This window comes from Condylura cristata, unplaced genomic scaffold (assembly GCF_000260355.1).
Source record: "Condylura cristata isolate star-nosed mole 26May11 unplaced genomic scaffold, ConCri1.0 scaffold00017, whole genome shotgun sequence".
In the NCBI taxonomy this organism is placed as follows: domain Eukaryota; kingdom Metazoa; phylum Chordata; class Mammalia; order Eulipotyphla; family Talpidae; genus Condylura; species Condylura cristata.
Window position 1 is genome coordinate 22,386,182 of NW_004567118.1, and position 21,150 is coordinate 22,407,331.

A 21,150-nucleotide genomic window follows, 5' to 3' on the forward strand; every position below is an offset into this window, starting at 1 on the left:
TCCAAGCCAGGGCCGCTGGCCACTCTGCACGCTTGAGCACTCCCAAGCCAGCTAGCCCACGTCACCTTGCAGCCTGGCTAATGAGTAAGGGGTAGGAGGAGGGGCCACCACAGCCCCAGGGGCACATGGTCAGCTCCCAGGCGCGGTGGCCCTGCCATCCACCTGCTGGCCTGCCCTGACCCCAGGGAGGAGAGAGCGAGCCTGGGCCCTGCGACCCGCCCAGGCTGGTGTCTGTGGGTGCCTGTGTCTGCTCTCCTGGAGAGGCCAGCGGAGGCCTGGTCCATTGTGGGGGCACACCTAGGGCACGCTGAGGTGCGCAGCGTCTCATCTCGGTGCGCTGGGCCCTCTCTGTGCCCATCACCCTTTCGGCAGCGTCCTGAAATGCGCCTGCTCTGCCCAGTGAAGCTGTCAGTCCGCATCCCGCCATGTTGGTGCTCCTCTCTGGCCTGCCTGCTCTGCTGGCTCTTCTCTTCTATGCAGGGCTGGGGGGCACCCCTGAGGCAGGTTGGGCAATGCAGGCCACAGCCACTACCTCGCTTGGCACCCCTGGATTGCTTTGGGGTGTGGGCTCACCCCAGCAGGAGGAGCAGGTGAGGGGTCTGCAAGAGGAGCAGCAGGACATTGCGAGGAGAGGGCCGAGCTCCCACTCCACCAGCCGGCCGTGGGGGAGCTCCCATGGGGTCCCACAACACATTCTTGGGGCCACCCAGGGAGGGAGTCAGGCAAAAACAAGCAAGGAGGTGGACCCCACCCGCGCAGCTCTCTCCCCACAGGCAGCCTCCTTTGTTTACACAAAATCCTACATGGTTGAACAACTATAGCAGAGAAATTTTAGGGGGGTGGAGAGGGGGACGGGATCAAAACTGGGATGGGAAAGGTGCATGGGCCTACGGTGATGGCACACGGGTGAATTGGGGGTGGGAAGTCACGGGGACGACAGCTGAGATGGGAAAAGGCGCAAAATGAAGAATGATGTAAAATAAACAATTTTTTAAAAAGGCACTAATTTGGGATAATTCAAGCAGAAGAAGGCTGCAATGTAGGAGGGGAAGGAGGAAATAGTTATTAGCAGACGAGCTAGAAGAAAACTCCAGTCAGTCCTGAGAAGGAGAAAGTAAGGGCACCTTTGGACCCAGGGCTTTCAGGGGTGAGCTCCGGAGGTGACTCAGCTCCAAACGCCTTTGGTCTAGAGACCAATCCCGGAGAGCCTGGGAGGGCCCACCACCGGTGGGATGAGAGGGACGGGGCGGGGTGGGGGGGAGGCGGGCGAGGTGTGGGCCCCTGGGATGGGCGCTGGGTCACCCCGAAGGGTGGGTGCTGTATGGACGCTTAAAGAGCCGTGGTTTGTCCATCCCGCTTTGGTTCTCCTTTACCACTCACAAATGACCCCAAAACTTTGTGTCTTGGAGCAACCACCAATTGCCCCCTGAGGGCAGCGGGTGGTGGTTTTGCTCCACCTGGTGTCGCTGTGTCTGTGCAGAGTAACAGCAGCGGGGGGCAGGGGGTGCAGGGCTCAGCTGGGCTGGCTGGCCGTCATGTGACAAACTTGAACCCTCCTTGACAGGCTGTCCCGGGCAGCTTGGGCTTCTCAGTGTGGAGGTGGGGCCGACAAGGAGCATTCCAGGAGCATGAGTGGTGGTGACGTCCATGTTATGGGAAGTTACAGACCCTTCGGCCTGGCTCTGTGGGTCAGAACTAATTGTGGCTGGCCCTGGCTTCACGAGAGAGGAAGCAGCCTCCACTGTGACGGAGGAATAGCCGAGAAGGCTGACTTGCCCGAGGCACACAGACGCACCAGCTCTCCCCCTCTTTCTACCCATCTCCATTCTCTTTCTGCTGTCTCCTCTCCTCTGTCCAACCCACTTCCCACACCTCTGTCTGGAGCGATAACCGAGCAGATAAAGTCTCTTGCACTTAGGGGAGAGAGGGCACAGGCCTACTCGGGATCTTCACAGGGAGAAGGACCCAGAGCTTTGTCTGGGAGTGGTAGGAGGTGTGGGGAGCAGGGAAAGGGAGTGGCAGGCCATTGCAAAGTCGTCCCACACAGCCTGGAATGAAGGAGGCTTCCAACCAACAAGGAGGAGCTGGCTCTAATACACCTGCCTTGAGGTATTTGGGGCAGGCCAGAAAGGCCCAGCAATCATGGGATGAGCAAGCAGGTTTGGAGTAAGCCCAGAAGCCGCCAGCCCAGGCAGAAGGGGTGGCCCCACAACCTGAGGCACCAGGGAGGGGGCAGGGAGGTGCTGTCAGGCTCCCTGCTTGGCACTGACCAGCTGCAGCTGGGGGCACAGACCCCTCCTGAACTCCTGCAGCTCTGGAAGGACAAATCCTACTCAGGGTGGGCCTGGGCCTGATCCTGGGGTCCTAACCTCGAGTAACTGATTGCTGGGGTCCTGCCGGACAGGCGGGGCCAGCACTTCTGCTAACCTCTTCTCACTTGGTTACATTTCAATAGGCCCCAAATGACTGCGTTTGCCCTTTGATCACCTTGAGCCACGTACCCCTAGGCACAGCCAAAGTCCCTCTCTCCAAGCCCTCCTCACTGACCCATGACTGCAAAACACCAGTTCTCTGTGGGGGAGGGTGGGGACTCTGGCCTTTAGTGCCCTCAGTGCCACATACACCTCAGGGCAAAGGACAGTTGGGCAAGGCCAGCTGCCTGCCTCCTGGCTGTCCCCAGGTCTTGTACTGAGTGATGACCAATGTCTGCAAAAGGCCTGTGTCACCCCTGACACCCCTAGATTCTGGAATCACCTCTTAGGTTCTGGCAGCTGCTGCCTTCTCTCTGCCCCCACCCAACACCCCCTTCCGGGCCCCCTTCCCCTCTTCACTAGGCACCTATCTAGTGCTCTGGGTGAGGGCAGGGGAGACAGAGCCAGCTGGCAAAGCCTCAGCGGAGTGCCAAAGGTGGTGGGGGTTGTCCAGCTGGAGGAAGGTTCACCAGAATAAAAATGCATATCACTAGCACTAAAAAGAAATGTGCTATCAAAGCATTAAAAAAAAAATCTGAAGTGCGTATCCCTAGGTGAAAGAAGACAGTTTGCAGAGGCTACACTGTATGGTTCCGACTATAGGATGTTTCTGGAAAAGGCAAAACCATAGAGACAGTGAAAGACCAGTGTTTGTCAGAGAGAAAGGGATGAAAGGGATGACGCGGCAGAATACAGAGGACTTCTTTAGGCGGTGAAATTATTCTCTATGATGCTTTCACGGTGCATCCATGCTGTTACACACTTGTCCATAGAACATACCACAGCAAGAGGACCCTAATATAAACGATGAACTTCAGTTGATAACGCTGTGTCCATTAAACATTGTTTTATCAATTACAACAACTGGGCCCCATTAATGCAAGATGCTAAAAATAGGGGCAACTGGGACGGAGGAACGAGACATGTGGGAATTTACACTTTTGGAACAATTTTTCTTTAAACCAAAAGCTGGGGCTTAAAGAAAACTGCTTTAAAAAAAAAAAAAAACAAAAAAAAACGCCCATGAAGAAGTGATGGGCTAAGTAATATGAATGATTAACATTTTCTGAAGTTTCTAAGGAAAATGCCTTCCTCTCACACACAGGTTAGAGACAGTGGTGGCCACACAGGTGTCCAAAAGTGGAGCCCACCCAGGGGTCCAACAACTGATAAAAAGATGGGGAACCTAGGGCTGGAGGGAGTGATGGCAAACACCCACCACGGGGTGCAGGAGCGCTGCACTAAGAGGAGGCACTCACATCCGTCCTTGGGGTTGGGCGTTAGAGCTGCCAGGGGGGGCGTGTGGCGGGTCTGGCTGCAGACTGGTCTTTCTTTGAGGGCCAGAGTGGAAAGAAGAAACCTCCCCTCCCCCAGCCTGGCTGGCACCAAGCTCCAAGGAGGTGGGCAGCAAAGAGGAGAGACTTCTCCTTTCCGGCCCAGGTTGCCCCTTTCCTCCCGCAAGATTCCAGGACCTCAGTGCTGGTAATAATAGAGGTTTCTCCTTTGCCTCTCACCCACCTGTGTCCTCCTTGATCAGAGGTTGGTCATTTCTGTATGCAACTAGGCCCGCTTGTCTTTTTGTTATTGTTGTTCCTGCCTTAGGTGAGACAGGAAGTGTCCTGTGAAACAGAGGCTGTCACTGACAAGCACATTTTCTTCTTGAGTGCCTCCCACGTACCAGATAGCATCCCAGGAGCTGCCTTGTGTGAGTGATGTGCTCCTCCCCAGAGTGGGGGAACCTGTTTCCTGAAGAAGCCTGGGGCGGAGGCTGGAGGGGCCTTGCTCTGTGGTGGGGACTGGTTATCAGGCCTCTGATATCCAGAGCCCTAAAGTGGTCCGGCTCATCCCCAGACCATCCCCTTTGTCCCCCACCGAGGCCCTCACCACCAGGACCCCAGAGGCCCTCTTGGGTCTGAACTTCAGTTCCAGCTTCTTTAATAGGAGAAAGAAAATACATTATATAACCAGAGTTAAATGAGAATTGGACTAAATTCTGATGCTGTCACTCATTCTCTTTGACGTGTTCTTCCTTTGTAATAAAACCTGACTAGAAAGCGTAATTCAAAATAAGTTCTTTTTAACCTCACAGAAAATATTGAGACAAGAATTAAGTAGGTTAACATACATGGCAGTGACTGCAACTTAACTGACAACTCATCTTAGGTCACCTTCTCCCTCCCTCCCTCCCTTCCTCCCTCCCTCCTTTCTCTTTCTCTCTTTTTTTTTTTTTTTTTAAATTCTGGCCCTTGACTCCTAATGTTTTAACAATATAGACTATAATTTTTTTAAAGATTTATTTATTTATTCATACAGAACTGGGGTACAGGCCAGAGATGCGGAGGGTGAGAGGATACACCAGAGACAGAGTGGGGAACAGAACAGGCAGATCGACGAAGTACACTGCTGAGGGGAGCAGTGGGCGGGTCAGGAGAGGTCTGCCGCCATGTGGTCACTTCCGGGGCAGGCGGAAATCGAACTCATGCGGAAGCGGCTTTAGATTCTCAGTGCTGTGCTTTAACCCGCTGCGCCACCAAGGAGGGCCTCTCTCTTTCTTTTTTTGAAAAGATTTATTTATTTATGCATACAGAACTAAGGTACAAGCTAGAGGTGGGGTAGGGGGCAGGCTAAGAGAATTCACCAGAGTCAGAGCCACTGAAATGCACTGCTGAGGGGAGCAGCGGGTGGGTCAGGAGAGGTCTGCTGTGCCACGTGGGTCGGGGATTGAACTTGTGCTGCAGTGGCTGCAATAGCCTCATAGTGTTATTCTTTAACCGGCTGCACCACCAGTGACGGCCCCCAAGGCGCCATATTCAATAAGCATCTTCCATTTGAACCAAGACCAGACATGAGCTCACAAGTCCACAGGTGACCTTCTGGATAATAAATGTCCGTATTGGTAATTGCTGTGCAAAAGAAAGAAAACAGCTCGCTGTTTCCAAAGAGTGTCTTCCTGGCAAAAGTTGAGGATGGGTAGAAACTGGAGTAGCACCTTCCCTTTCTCAGCAAGATAAAGGGAGAGAACAAAGAAGACCCAGCCCCACTAGACACCCTGGGGGAGGCGCTGTTAGACCTTCCTGAGCATTCCCAGGCTGAGCTGTCGGTTTGTTTTCAGAGAATAGGCCCCAGTTGCTTGGCAGACAGAAAAAGGTGTTTTCTATTTCTGTTCTTAAACCTGTGCTCAGTGTGACATGGGGTGGGGAGGCGGTCCAGGCACGCCTGCCGTCACTCCCCTCTCTCATGCCCATGGCAGACGTGTGAGTTGACCACAGGGCTCTTCTGTTGAACTGTCCAAGAAAGGAAAAGAAAAGAAAGAAAAAAAGAAAGAAAGAAAGAAAAGAAAGAAAGAAAGAAGGAAAATGACACCATGGGACCCCTGGTAGTGTTCCCAGGATGGACAAGGCCGTTGAAGCTTGACCCCCTTGCATCTCTACTGTGAAGGGACAGAGGTGGGAGCTTTTGTCCCATGCTTTGATGTCAAACCGGAGGGGTAAGAGCTTCTTCCCACACCCCTGCCCTTTCTCCCAGCACACCAGCCTGCTGTCCCTCTCCTGCTCGGCTCAGGCCTGTCCTGAGTGCTGACAGAAACCTGGAGTCAGCTCCATTTCCCCACACCCCTGCCTCCTCCCAACGCAGCATCTGGCAGAGTAGAGGGCTGGGACCCACAGAGAACTTCAGGATCAGGCAGGGAAGGAGAGGCAGGGGTCCAACCCGTAGGGAGTTGGCTGGAAGCCTGGTGGAGCGTGGTCAGAGAGCACATGCCATCCCCAGGCGCGCTAGGTAGGTCCTAGATCCCACCACAAACGGCTGTGCTGCTGGCCAGCGCTGGCTTGGCGTAGGGGTGTGCTTTGCACAGTTTCTATTGCTTTTAGGAATATAAACCTCTTCTCTACACCCACCTGATATTTCCAAACTTTCATATAAATGATGTAAAGTGAGGTCCTATAACACCCTTGGCTGGAGAGAGAACAGCTGCTGCCATTGCTGTATGGACAGAGGGCAGCATGTGCAGAGGGAGGAACTGTGGGGGAGCATGAGTTGCAGATAAAGGAACACGCCAAATCTGTTTGGAGGACGCCAGAACAAGACGTGGCCCGAGAGTCAAGAGAACAGATGGATGCTGGTGGAAGGGAGGGAAGAAATTGACACCTCTTGTGGACATGTTTGGTCCCCTCCTTTTGTTAGATGTGGCAGGTGTAAGTATCTGCAAAAGACTCCAAAAATATTTTAAGGTCATTTATTATCACATATAGCATATAGCAAAGAGCCCAAAGACAGGGCAGCCCCAGATGCTCAAGGACACCTCTGAGAACCCAGATTGTTCCCATGCTTCTGTCAAAACATCCTCAGTAGTCTCTCTGCTTGACCTCGGGGGACTGTCCTCATGGCCAAAGAGAGCTGCACATCTGTGTCACATCTGGACACACCAGCTTGCAAGAAGAGGAGTCATCATTCCAGCACTTCTGCTTTCATAGGGGAAGGGAACTTGCCAGAATCCCCCGGAAGACTCCCTCAGACCCCACTGCCCATGGGGGGTCATATGTGTGCCCTTTACTAATCACTGGCCAGGAAAACACACTTCATTATTGGCTTATACCAGAGGCTCTCACCCCGGGGATGTATTAGAGTCACTTGGAGAACTTGAAGAAGACACATTAGTGCCCAAGCTCAACCTCAACACATAGACCCCAAAGCTCAGGATTGGTGATACTGTTTCACTGCGCACTGGTCATGGGTAATAAACACACCAACCTGGTTGGGGTTTGGTAATGAAGGAGCCATTTTGGCTTAGGGATGGAGGCAAATGGGAAGTCCCTGCACTTTCCACTTAATTTTGCTGTGACCTTACAAGTGCTCTAAAAAAATAAAGTCTGTGTTTTCAAAAAATTTAAAACTCTGAAACATAGGCACTTGTGTTCTGTTATTCACTAAAATTACGGTAACAATAGAGTGTCACCAGGTATGGAACTATTGATTTAGACTATAATTCAATATACATATAAGTAAACTATAAGTCAATCTGACCTAGGAACACTGACCTTTCCTGGAGTTGAATATCTGGACTAAATGGGTGTTCTGTGAGCAAGGAGGGAGGGATGAACTTGGCACTAATGGTAAAGCACCTGCCACATCGTGAAGACCTCATGGTCAGCCCCACCAACCCAAGTGACTGCAGAGAGGTTCCAGGAAGAGGCAAGTCAGAGACAAGGCCTCCTCTGTCGACCCCAGGGTGATCCTGCCCGGTGGGGGTGGCATCCGGCCACCACAGGCTTCTGGGATGTGGGGTGGTGGACTAGAGACTATGAGGGACCGAGAAGGGACTCTGTTGGTGACCTGGGAGCCCTGCAGGGGAGGGAGGGGTGGCCTGCACGACAGTGGGAGGAGAAACAGGCACTGCCAGTCAGGTCAGATCCAGGGGCCCGTGCAGGGGTTCCTCATTTTCCGTTCCCTCAGTCAGTTCCTGGAGTACTGTGTCCAAATGCTAGAGATTCCTCATCTACTCACACTGCCCTCTGCCAGGTATGTTTCTCATCCGGTAGTTCTGTTTCTTGTCTGTTTCCTTCCACGAGGCAAAGACATTTGCTTCTCAACAAAAACCCAAACTTCTTCACATATCCCAGCTTGTTTTCAGCTCAGAGGGGTCAAGTGAGTGGTCCTGCCAATGGATCTCCCTCCCCCTGCTAGGGTGAACCCCCAATGCCTGCATGGAGGTGGTGGGGTCCCTGTTAGTGACTGTGTCTGCTGGACTTTGTGGAGCAGGGGCCCCCAACCTCCTTCTGCCTTCTCCACTGATGTTCGAGGTTAACCTGTTACCACCCACGAGCTCAGAAATTTCTGTTTCTTCCACCAACATCCCACCAACGGAACAGACCACTTAATGTTTATTGAACAAGCAAGTAAATGAACAAACATTTACTCTGTTTTATGTTTTTTAAAAATGTTTATAATTTGAAAGAGATTAGGACATCTTTTTTTTTTTAATTTGAGAATGAAAACATTAGATAGAAGCTTTCAGACAATGGAACTGAAGAATGACTTGTTAAAGGTGAAGCCACTGGGCCATGAATTGGGAGTCCAGCCTGATGTGTAAGCTATCCAGAAACAGCCAGAAGTGTCTAGAAATGTCTCCTGTGTTTCCTGGCAATGTACAAGTGATAATGATTCTTGGCCACTTATGTTTGAGACAATGGCATTTGTTTGGGTCACAGTTGAGTAACTTTTTTTTCTCAATGCATTCTTTATAAAGAAAAATAAAGCAGGGGAAAGGGGGAAAAACATATTGAACCAATCATACTGTTGGGGCCAAGTTTTTTTTCAATTGTTTCTTTTTAGTTTAAATATTCTTTGGAAATAGGAGGAGCCCAGAACAGAGCAGATTTGGGAAATTTGTAACTAAAACACATTGTAAGTGCTGTAACAATCAGCAAACCAGAGAGGGAGGAGAGCTCAAAGAAAAGAAGGACAGGAGAAGATGGTGATCGTTTTAACCCATGTGCCTTTGCGTTCTTTCCTCCGCGACAATACAGAGCAAGGCTTTGGAACCCTGAACCCTCTCTTCTCCAAGCTGGCTGTTTCCAGCTCTCTCAATGGCCCTTGACGCAAGGGTTTTGAGAACAGACTCAAGATGCCGCTGAGGGGACACTTCCGTGAGGCCATGAAAGCACAGATGCCCTGCAAGGGGGTGCCCACAGCGGGCAAAGTGGTGCCAAGTGGCATAGCCTCCTGAACCTCAGTTTTCTGACCTGTAAATGGGTTCCCAGCCCTAACTGCACAGTTATCGGCAGGTGGGCTGACGGAGACAAAAGTCAGTGCTTATTACTTACTGAGGACAGATGCCAGTAAACAGCTAGGCCAATCAAGGTGAGGACAAGTGATAAATAGGCTTTGGGGAGAAGCAGAGAGGGGTAAGTGACAGAAACTGAGGAGAAAGGACTGGAGAGGTGAAGTTTGAGGCGTCAGCCATGAAAAGATCTCGGAGGGCATCCCCCGCTTGAGGAAAGGAAACTTCAGGGGCCTGTGTGTGTTGAAAAGGGAGTTGGTGGTATGGGCTGAGTTTGAGTAGGGGAGGACCCACGTCACACACCTTGCAGGGCAGTTTCTGGACTTGAGGGTTTATATTCTCAGCACAGCCAGAATTCCTGGGAAGATTCACAGCAGGGGGGTGGGGGGGTGGAGAACCATTAAAACCACAGTTTTCTAACCCAGAAAACCTCTCCATAAGTAATAGAGAATGAAAGTAACTTTGTCTCTGAAGTAAGCCAGGATGTCAGGCACGTCCCTGGCGATCTGCTAAGAGATTGCAAAATCAGAAAGCAACCTTAGCCCTGGCACAGCCAGGTACACACCCTCACACACATGTTTGTAGGACAAACAGCAGCTCGCCCTCCAGCACGACGGCGGCGCGGCTCTCACACACACAACACCCTGCTTTCCCTGGCAAAGCGCGGTGTTAGCTAACAAGCTGCACCCAGGGCAAAAACAAACTTCTGTGTTTATGGTAGGAGACCAGCTGCCGGCAACGAGGCCTGGGGGCGGCTCCGCCCTGCCCCAGGCGGACCATAGGGGGCGCTGTCTCCCTGGATGTTACCCTTCAAAGCAGTGACCCAGGTCCTAGTTTGCCAGATGGAAGAAGAGCTTATTTCCTTTTTAAAAAAGAGCTTTACACACATCAGAGACAGAGGAAGAACATACAGTGACAAATGTCCTGAAGAGTTCAAAGAGAAGGGAAGCGAAAGGAGTCTCTTTACTTTTGGCAGGGAGAATTCAGCCTCTTATTTGCCCTTAAGGGACATGGCCTGAATTTTGTTTTAGGAAATACCTGGGTGCTCAGGAGCCAGAACAGAAGAAAGGAGGAGGCTGGGGAAGCTGTGCAGGCGCTAGGGCATGGGAGGGAGCCCAACCCCGGAGGTGGTGAGGGCGAGTGGAAGCTGCGTCTCCCGCAGGGCCACCCATCCTCCTGCCAAGTTGACTTGTTTCCACAGATGCATGACAGGACAGGTGGCTGGGCTTGCTCCGAATCCCCCCTGGGGCAGAGCAGGCAGGCCAGCAAGCCTCCGGGGACTTGGCTTGAACAGCTCCCTGCAGGAGGCAGCCGCCAGGGGAGGATGGTGTGGAAGGGAGGCCAGGGGTCTGCTTAGGTGCAGGGCTGCCAAAGGAACATGCTGGAGTGAGTCCTTCAGTTGGAGAATTTTATTGTCACTTTGTGTCTAGAAAGGAGGTGGGCACCTGGAGAGGTGAGGCCCTGGGGCAGAATGTGGTTTGGCCCAGGCAGTGGCCCCCGAAAGAGCTGCTGGGGTGTCCAGGAGCCACTCTCTGACCGGCTGGAGAGCAGGGTGAGGACACAGCCCGGGAGGCCCTGGGGTGCAGCTGTCTCTTCAGCGGTGGGTTGTCTGTGAGGAGGACAGGAGGAGAGACAGTGGGCCTCTGTCCTGCACCAGCCCCCAGGGACTCCCAGCAGCCGCCTCCTCCATGGCCCCCATTCTCACCTTGGCTGCGCTCGGTGGGTATCTGGCTCTGAGGGTCTCATCGCTCTGCAGAGCCCTCACCAGGCAAGAGCGCCGGTGAGAAAATGTCTCGAAGCTCTTCTTGCCATGGTAGGCCCCCATACCACTGCTTCCTGCAGGGAGGAGCCGGCTCAGGGCCCAGGCCACCCCAGGCCACCCCAGACCCACAGGTCCTGCCTACAACGCACTCCTCTCACCTCCCAGCTGTCCCAACCAGGGACAATAGAGACAGTGCCCAGCGTAAACCCAGCCACAACACAAAGTGGCGGCATGACCCCTGCCCATGCCGCCCTCCTCAGGGCCTCTATGAATCAGGCCCAGTGCGCTGAGTGACCTCAATGACCCCTGGGAGGCTCAAGGTGAAACATGACTGGTGGGTGTGCTGGCGGAGGCCAGAGGCCCACACAAGAGGTGAGCGGGAATTTCCCAGGTAGGATTTGCCCCACCAGAGGACACCTGAGGGGACCAGGGAGGTGGTGAAATTAGCCCCAACTCACCCACGCCACCGAAAGGCAGAGAGTGCACAGTGATATGGACGATGACGTCATTGGCTGTCACCCCGCCACTTGATGTCTCTGCAATCATCTTCTTAATCACCTGCAATAGTGGCAGCCCTCAACACCCCAGCCTTCCCCAGGTGTCCCTCCCACGCTGTCGGGGTATGTCTGCGAGCCACGGAGGAGAGCTGGTGGGTACAGAGCCCAGGCCTACACCTGCTGCCCCTGAGCCCTGGCCAGGGTCTCCTGCTCTCCCACACACTGTGCGGGAAGTAGTAACAGCACCTGCTCCCTAGACTGCATGCAGGGCACCGTTTCAGATACCAGCTCATTTCGTGGTCTGGGTGGGTATTTCCTCACTTCAGAGCTGAAGAGAGAGGGGCTCAGAAAGGGTAGGTGACTTGCCCGAGGTCATACAGCAGGGAAGAGGGCAGTTGGGTGCGCACCCAGGTCTGTGGCCTCAGGACCCTGTTGCAGTGAGTGCTGTGCCCCGGAGCCCTGGCTCCCCCGAAGAAACACCTGGGAGCACCTTGTCATTTAAGGAGAACACATAGAGAGCCAGGGGCTTCTCCCGCTGGTTGATGAGCTGGATGGCCTCCTCCAGGCTGTGCACACACACGATGGGCAGTATGGGCCCGAAGATCTCCTCCTGCATCACCTGGGACTTGGGATCCACGTCCGTGAGGATGGTGGGGGCTGAGCAGGAAGCAAGCCAGAGTCAGTCGGCGCTGAGACCCCTGCAGGCCCCCGAGCTCCCTCCAGCTCCTTTATAGACAAGGCCATGGAGGCTTAAAACTGCCTGCCACTTGCCCCAGGCTCCAGCCGCCATCTTGACAGGCCTTGAGGAGAACTACAAGTGAACCTGTATGGGGAGTCCAGGAGCTGCCCCTCCAGGGGCCCAGGACAGTGTCCAGCAGCGCTCAGGCTCCTCAGTAATCTGGAGGACAAGCAGGGCCCTGGGCCTGACAGCCCTCGGCCTAACTGAGCACACCCAGCCTCACGGCCACCTGTGGTCCCTGTGCCCAGCTGACAGTGGCACAGGGAGGAGATGAAGCTACACTCTCAGCTTGTGGGGAGCGGGGCTCAAGAGGGATCCCCTGTGGTCAGGCCCTGCCGCTGAGAGCCTACTCAGGCCTGCAGGGGCAAGTGACATGCCCAGGACAGGGCTGTGCCTGCCTTGTAAGTGTCTGTGCACCTTTGCCACCAAGTCTGGGGAAGTGCACATTCTCTTCAAAGGGCACACACACACCTATGTACCGGGTGGCTGCGTCCCCCGTGCCCCCAAAGGCAACTTTCTGGCCCTTCATCAGACCCATCAACCTCTGGAAGTGACGGGAGTTTATGATTCTTCCGTAATCTTGGGACTTCTGGGGATCTTCCCCATAGAACTCCTGTGGAGAAGACACGGTAGTTTCAGGAAAGGACAGGGACCCCTGTCATGGCCAGAGGCTGCACAGTCACGGTCCCGGTGTGGGGCACATGTCGCCCCGCCTGGCCAATGACACCAGGATCTACCTGCCTGCCGTGTCCGAGGTCTTCCACGGCTTTCAGGATGCACAGTGCTGTGTCCTCTGCTTAGCCCAGCAGATACTACATTAGGAACAAACCGTGTGTTCCCAGAAAGGAAAATGAAGAGAAGGGGCCCGTGGCTTAGCAGTGGCTCTTTCATGGCAGCCCTCTGATGGAGGCTTTCTCCCCAGATATTTGCTTTTAAAGCTTCTCCAAATCAGCCACAATGAATATATGAACATCGGCAATGCTAACCCAGTATTGTTTACGGTCCGTGAAGTCAGGTGTGAGGGCCGCCAGGGCTGGGCGGCCCCTCGCTCACCCCAGGAGCCCACACTCACTTTCACACACTTTTTCAGCTTCTCCACAACTTGGCTCTGGATGGAGGGGTCACAGAGGATGTAGTCTGGAGCCACGCAGGTCTGGCCACTGTTCATGAATTTCCCCCAGGCAATGCGCCTGTGAAAACAACAGATTAGATGGGAGGTTCGGGAACAGCACTGTGGCTTTCCCTTCGGCGCAAGGGCCAGGGAGGCACCCCCAGAGGCTCCCCAGCAGGCTGGAGCCTGAAGCTGTGCCCTTTGCACCAGGGGCTCCCTAGGCATCCCGTTGGCTTCCAGAATGCAGACGGAGCTGACCCACATCCATGAACAAGCACCAAAGATGGGGTGGGGGTGAGGGCTGGGGTGCCATGGCGTCACTCATCAGTGACCAGTGGGGATTTCTGGGACATATTTAGGGTGGGTGGTCTTTGTTGCCTGTCTGATCATGCCCTTAACCCTACACTGCCAGGTATCACTGCTGCTTTAGCCCCCCTCCCCCTGGAAATGGGGCGTGGAAGCTGGAAAGAGCTCTGTTAGACCTCTCCTCTGCAGCTGCCTTCCTGGATAGCCCAGGCCGCTCCTGTGAACACGTGGTTCCACCTCCCGCCTGGCTCCCACCCCAGATTGCAAGGCTCCACGAGGGCAGGGCAATGTCTGTGTGCCCAAGAGGAGAATGCTGACGTGTGGTCTGTGTGTGCTGGGAGGCAGCTACGATGGCAGCTCTGGGGCAGACGAGCCCAGAGCCGCCTCACCTGCAGGCAATGTCCAGATCACAGTCCTTGTCCACGTAGCAGGGGCTCTTTCCCCCCAGCTCCAGCGTGACGGGGGTCAGGTGCTTGGCTGCGGCTGTCATGACAATCTTTCCCACATTGCTGCTCCCCGTGTACAGAATATGGTCGAATCTTTCCTTGAGCAGCTCTGTGGTCTCAGGGACACCCCCATTGATCACTGGGTACAGATCCTTCCATGCAAAGAGAGAAGCGAGTCTCAGAAACAAGCCCTCTCCACCTTTCCTGGCCAGCCATTGACAAATAGGCCCCTCTCCTGGCTCAGGGGCTCCATTCAACCCAGTGGCAGAGAGCAGCTACCCGTTGCTTGACCCCTTGCTGCAAGAATCCACCATTTCCCAACCCCCCACAAGAGAAAGACCTGGCCTTACCAAGGTTCTCCTTGAGCCCTGAGGAGCAGCTCACCTTGTCCAGGTACTGAGGAACGATGGTGGCCAGCAGTTTCGCCGTGTTCTCACTCAGCTCCGAGGGCTTGATGACCACAGCGTTCCCTGCACAGCGCAGTCAGGGTTACACCAAGTTCCCCACCCAAGCCAGGGACCTCCCAGTGAATTTGTGAGAATTTCCCCATCTTCTGCATCCTCAGGGGAACGGACAGAGTTTCAGGCACACAGCACACAGGACATGCTGCAGAAAATGCACCACCAGTCCCTCTGTAGTTACTAAGATGTGAGGGAAGAGGAAAAAGAAGGGGAGAGAGGCCCTCCCTGTTGGCACAGCGGGTTAAGCACAGCATGCCCTAATGATGCTAAAGTCACTTCAGCATGAGTTCGATCCCCACCTGCCCTGTAGCTGACCAACATGGCGTGGCAGACTTCTCCTGACCCGCCCACTGCTCCCCTCAGCAGTGTACTTCGTTAGTCAGCTGTTCTGCTCCCCACTCTGTCTTTGGTGAATCCTCTCACCCCAGTTCTGTATGCATAAATAAATAAATCTTTAAAAAAAAAAAAAAAAAGAAGAAGAAGGGGTGAGAACTGGCCAGGGCCTGGCAGGAGAGCAGAGCGGGCTCCAACTGGCTAGCAAGGCTTGATGCATCACCGCTGAGAGCAGCCCGGTCCCCGCACACTCAGGCAGCAAGGCACAGGTTGTGGGAACATGTAAGTCAGTCTGGGCCTCGGTGCCAGGAGACCTGGCTAAACAGACTGGTCCTTGAAGCCTCCTGGGAGACCAAATCCATCAGGGTTACCTGGCAGGCCCATCTCCCTCAGGCCTGAGCTTCTGGGACCCCATTCCTTAGTGAGGGACAGGGATCCCACACAATTCCCCTTCTTAGACCAGAGTCCATTACCTGCTGCAATGGCACCCACCATGGGCTGGATGGTGAGGGTGAAGGGATAGTTCCAGGCGCCAATGACGAGGACCACACCCAGGGGCTCGGAGTGGATATAGGGCTCATCCTGCTGGGTCTGGGAAGCCTTCTCCATGGGCTCATCCTCAGCCCACTCAGGGAGCTTCTTGATCGCATAGTCGATCTCCTCCAGGACATAGACCACCTCCCCGTAGAAGGCATTCCATTCATTCTACGGTGAGAGGTATCGTGTGAACTCACTGACCCAGGAGGGAGGCCACACTACCCGCACCCGAAGAAGAAAGTCACCATGTGTAGAAACTCCTGGCTCTGCTCCAAGCTTTGGGACCCTGAATGTGCTTCCTCCCTTCTTCTGACCTCAGTCTTGCGATATGAACGTGGGAGTAGGTCCTGTACCTCACAGGGCGGGTGCATGGTTGCTGGGCAGAGCCTGGCATGTCAGCTCCCTGATGGAGGCTAGCAGGACTGCTTACCACAGGCTCCCCAGACTCGTGGGCTGGGCGGGAAGAAGCACTGGCAGGACACAACGGGGAGCAGCCACTGTGGTAGCGAGTCTTCAAGGGCCCCTCTCTGCCAGCGCTGAAAGCCCCAGCAGTTTGAACACGTCAAGGCTGAGGTTCCTGAGGGGGCCCTGGGGGTTTGGGGGATGGTGGCCACGGAGCCAGGCCTGCACTGCAGGTGCAGATTTAACAGTCATTGGCGAGCACAAGTGGGAGGACCATCCCGGGAGTCCCGCTGGGAAGACAGAAATTAAAGCGAGACTGAATCCCTCACAGAGCCCTAAGGAGACCCCTTGAAGAAGGGGAGAGAATTAGGACGACCTCCAGAGCCTTAGCTGGGAGGAGGAGGAGCCGGACCGCCAGAGCAAGTGCTCTTGGGTCTGTGGGAGCCGGCAAAGAGGATGGGGCGCCAGATTCACACAGCAGGACGCCCCAATTCGGCTGTGGCGAGTCCAACAGAAACTGTGACGTCAACAGAGGGGTTTTCCTCTTGTGGTTTTTTCTTTTCGAGAGAAATTTTGTTAATTCTATTGGTATAAACTGAAAAACAGGGGCTGGGTTCCACAGTTCCTCTGTTCCAGGCAAATAGACGTCTAGAACAGGTCCCGATGACTTGGGGGACAGCAAGAGGACTTGGGGACTCGAGGCGTGGGGGTTGGCTCAGCGCGGCAGCCTGCCCGGGGAGTCCCCGTGGGAATACTTAGAAATCAAAAGGAGACTGACACCCGGCAAAGCGGGGAGGCTCTGAGGGGCCACGCTGCGCGGGACGGGGTGTGGGGGGCCCGGCGGCCCTGCAGAGGCTGAGCGCTGAGGCTGAGGACAGCAAGCATCCACGGCTTTGACATTGACGGCTGTAACGGGAGCCTCCTGTCCCCCCCAGGGTGGAAAGGGACGTGAAGCCCGGAGCTAGGGGCAGACAAACTGAGGGAAGGCGTGGCCAGCCCCTGGCTGGCGGTCGAGGGGAAGGTAACGAGACCCACCAGAGCACCCCATCTTTGCAACAGAAAGGGCACTTGCCCCTCTCGTCAGAGTCCTGACAGAGTGTTTGAGACTCGGTGCTTTTGGGTAGAGTTGGTGCCCAGATGTCCCAAATGCAAGCAGCGACTGCCCCCGTGCAGCCCCATCTTTGCCTCCTCACTCTGAACCCGGGATTGCTGCTGTGGCCTCCCGGCCGGCCGCGCGGCGGGGACCCACCTTGTGAAGGTCTGCCTGCAGCGCCCGGGTAATGTCCTTCTCGCGCTCCTTGATCATGCTCCGCAGCGCCTCCAGCTGCTGAATCCGGAACTGCAGCGGGCGAGTCTTGCCGGATTTGAAGGCATCTCTGGCCCGCTGCACGACCTCACAGATTTTGCTCATGGTTCCTGGGGAGAAACGCACCTTGGAGCGGGGAAAGAGGAGGGCACTTTCCCTGCTCCGTCTGGGACCTGGGCGCCGCGGGAACGGTACCCCAGCCGACAGCTGCTCCCCGCCCGCGTATGGTATGGAAAGAGGAAGCTCTCCCTAGGAGCGCGGGGACAAACTATTCATTTGCCTTCTGGATGCTCAAACCCAACACTTTTGAGACCCTTCTGGAATCACCATACGCCACTAAGCAGATGAGAAACTTATCTGCAGTAAGGGCCAGGAAGCAGACATGCCATCCTAAGTGGAATCGCCCTGCTCATGGCAGTGAACCGGGTTGTGTTCAAGTCCCACTCCTGCCTCTACCTGCTTACAAAGCTGGTGACACATCCAGGCAAATTCCAAGAACTCTGCACACCCAGCCTGGCTACTTTCTAGATTAGATTGGAAGGAGCAGGTAGTGTTTCCACCATCAAGCTGATGGCAGAAACCAAGTACCCTGTTGTTGGCCTGCCACTGTTCTGAAAAGCAGGTGTTGTTTGGCAGACAGAGCAATGCTTGGCGGTTAAACCAGTGTGTGTCGTATCAGAAACCAGAAGCCAGAGCAGAAGCCAGCTGAGCTTTAGAGTGTCACACAGAAGTACGGGGGGATTCTTGCTACTGGTACAATAAACTACACACACTGGGATGGCTGTTCTTGGGCCATATTGGTTCCATCCAGCAAAAACCTTTAAAACATATTTCTCTGTGCCATAGCAGGTCTGCACTCAGGAGCTTATAGAAATGACAGCATTCCTAAATATCCATGAATTAGAAAGCTCATCGCAGGAATGCTGGGAACATCCTAAATGTCCCTTGGCAGGGCACGTCTCAGTGAACTGTGCTGCACCTGTGTGATGGGTGAATGTGCAGACCAGGAGAGAACACACCTTTACAGGGACTCTGGGCCGGGTGTGTCCTGGCACCCAGACAGAGAGAAGATGGAACAACAGGCATCTGGGCCAGTGTGGTCTGTGCATGTGCGTGTGTGTGTTTGCATTTTCGAGACCAGACAAGGACAGCCCCAGCATGGTCACCTTGGTGGGCATGGGATTACCAGTGACCTGACTTTTTCAGTGAACTCTCAGTTTTCAAATGTTTGTTAAGTTGTTTAGTAGGTTATACAAGCTCATGGCAGAAAATTTAAAACCAACACAAGAGAGCAAGGAGAAAAATAAGTCTCCCTGTGCTTTTCCCTCAGCACTTCCACACTGCCCTCCCAGAGAGCTTTGATCCAGTTTTAGACATTTCATGCCTTCTAATATCAGAGCAAAATATAAGGCTATTTCCATTTTACCAAAATATATATGCATATATACTCCACACATATAGTTATTTTAATAAATGACATGGCTTAAGTAGTAAGTTGTATGGTATATAAAATTATTTAATATGGGCTCTCCCTAGGGATGCAGTGGGTTAAAGCACAGCTCTCTGAAGCTCTTCAAAGCCACTGCAGCACAAGTTCCATCCCCAGCCAGGGAGCTGACCCACATGCTCAGCAGAACTCTCCTTTCTCACCTGCTTCTCCCCTCAGCAGTGTATTTCAGCCAATCTGCTTCCCACTCTGTCTCTGGTGAATCCTCTCACCTCACCTCACCCCACACCTCTGACCTGTACCCCAGTTCTGTATGCATAAGTAAATCTTTTAAAAAATTATTTAATATGTGATATTTACATATTGTATATGGGGCGAATGTGCATCTATAATATATATGACTTCTACATACATGTATGTATATACACATATTTATATGTAGTTATATACATACTTATGTGTACTTATATACATGTATTTATATGTGCTTATATAACTACATAAATAATTTTTTTAAAATGGAAATAGCCATACACACACACACACACACACACAATCTGTAATTGATTTGCATCTTACAGGACAGTAGAAGGACCCCTGTTCTTGGGACCCTGAAGCCCAGCTGGCAATGAACCTGGCCTCTCTGCTGACCACACACCCAGTGACACAGCCTTCAAGCAACATCCAGCTTCCCTCCCTGGCCTTATGTGGTCAGGCCAGAGATCGATGAGCCTCTGTGCTCCGGTCCCCAGCGCAGCCTGGCCCAGTGCAGGAGGGCCTGGTGTGAGGGAGACCCTAGTCCTCAGCCCCCACTCACTACTGCTTAGACCTGCAGAATGCCTGGGAAGGAGTGGGCCTCCTCTGTGGATGGCGTGAATGGCAGTGTCCCTTCCAGGTGATTACAGTGACGCATAGAACCAGCAGGCTCCCCAAGGGAAGCAGCTGGCTTCCCTCTCCTAGGACCAGTCCTCCCTCCCACCTCCTTGTATCGTTCCTGCCTCCCTGGGGCTTTGCCCCCAGGAGCTCCAGGGGGTGACTCTCCCTGGGCCACCCACTTTGATCTTCACAAAATTTCTGTAGGACCTTCTACAAAGAGGGATTTCTATGAGTCCATTTTATAGATGACTAAAGCGAGATCAAAAGACTTGAAATGCTGTCTTTAGTCTCACTAGGAAGCAGCCGAGCCAGAACCTGAACACCTCCCTCTTCATCTTTTAGCTCTATTGCTCACACCTGTAACTACTGGGCTCTGCTACAAGTGAGTCAAGGCTTCTCACCTGGAGTCACAACCCCAGTTCCTCAGGGCCCCGCCCTCCACCCTGCTGGGGGATGTTAGTGGGCTTGCCAATCACAGGATCCTTAGAAGATGTTGCTGGGGCGGGAGGGACCAGCCACAGAGATGACCCACCGGTGCCCCTAGTGCAGGCTCCAGCTGGATAGCCTCACCTAGGAAAAAAGGAAAGTGGGGGCGCATTACCTTAGACACAGCCTCTCCCAGCAGCAGAGGTTCTTGTGGAAGGATCATCCACCCAAGGGACACATTTAAAGACCTCCTGCTTCCTTGGCCCCACCCTGGAAATTTGCATAACAAGAAGAAACATAATTCAAATATGGAATAAATTGTATCTGGACCTTTGCTCCCTCTCAGCCCTGATTTAGGGGATTAGAACACACTGTGTCTGCTTTTGTTCAAGTCTGAAACGCAAGGATGTCTCTGTGTGTGAAGGCTTGGGGCTCCAGTTCAACTTTCTAAAGGAGTTTATGTGTGCCCTGGGCGTGGGACTATTGATTAATTCAGCTTGGCTTGAACTTCTTCCAGATTCCAGAAGGGCAATTTGACAAGATTGTTTCTCAGGTTTTACTGGTTACATAAGGTAGGCAGCAAGCAAGGTACAAATCATGATGAGTGTGCATGAAGTACCCAGAGATGCCCTGACAGCCACAGCAGCGCAGGTGTGTTCTCAGGCGCCATCACTCCCTGACTGCTGCACAACTGTCAGGGCTCATCGCGGCAGAGACCCCGGGGTCTCTGCGGGAAGCTGCAGGCCTGGGGTTTTCCTCAGAGGCTCCCGGTGTGTGGGTCTGCCCTACTGTTGGAGAGAAGAGGGCCAAGTACCCGTGAGGAGGAATCTCCCTCTGTGGTAACCTAGGAAACCAGAGAGTCTTGGGAAGGACACCTGCCCTGGTGTCCACTGGGCATGTGCCCCGTGACCCAGTGGGGCAGAGCAGAGGGAGAAGAGCACATCTGGGCACTCCTCATGCCTCTCTGCCACTTCGGCCGCCATACTCATGGTGTGAGTTTGTGACACAAGCTATGCAACGTCTATCGTCTGACAGATTCTGGGTAGATCGGGAAAAGCTCTGAAAAATCAGACTTTCCACTGCTAACTTATGTTATGACCGCCCTGTTTTGTATAATCATAATATCAAAATATTCTGAGCAACTTTCAGCTTACAATTGGACTGCCTCAGCCGCATAAGGCCTGCCTGCCCTGACAAGCAAGCACTGCACCAGGGTGAAAAATTCCCCTGAAGTCAAGTGACTTGACTACTG

General features: G+C 53.7%; 1 protein-coding gene across 1 annotated transcript; it reads right to left on the reverse strand.

The window, feature by feature from the left end:
• Positions 1-10,671: 10,671 nt before the first annotated feature.
• ALDH3A1 (aldehyde dehydrogenase 3 family, member A1) lies at positions 10,672-20,109 on the reverse strand. The gene is made up of 11 exons (XM_004685062.2): positions 20,074-20,109; positions 17,093-17,259; positions 15,378-15,609; positions 14,495-14,580; positions 14,054-14,262; positions 13,320-13,437; positions 12,719-12,860; positions 11,999-12,165; positions 11,470-11,569; positions 10,955-11,085; positions 10,672-10,858 (listed from the first exon to the last, which is right to left on the reverse strand). The coding sequence occupies exons 2-11, from the start codon at positions 17,252-17,254 to the stop codon at positions 10,844-10,846; spliced, it is 1,362 nt and encodes a 453-aa protein (XP_004685119.1). The 5' UTR covers positions 17,255-17,259; positions 20,074-20,109; the 3' UTR covers positions 10,672-10,843.
• Between the last annotated feature and the right edge of the window lie 1,041 nt (positions 20,110-21,150).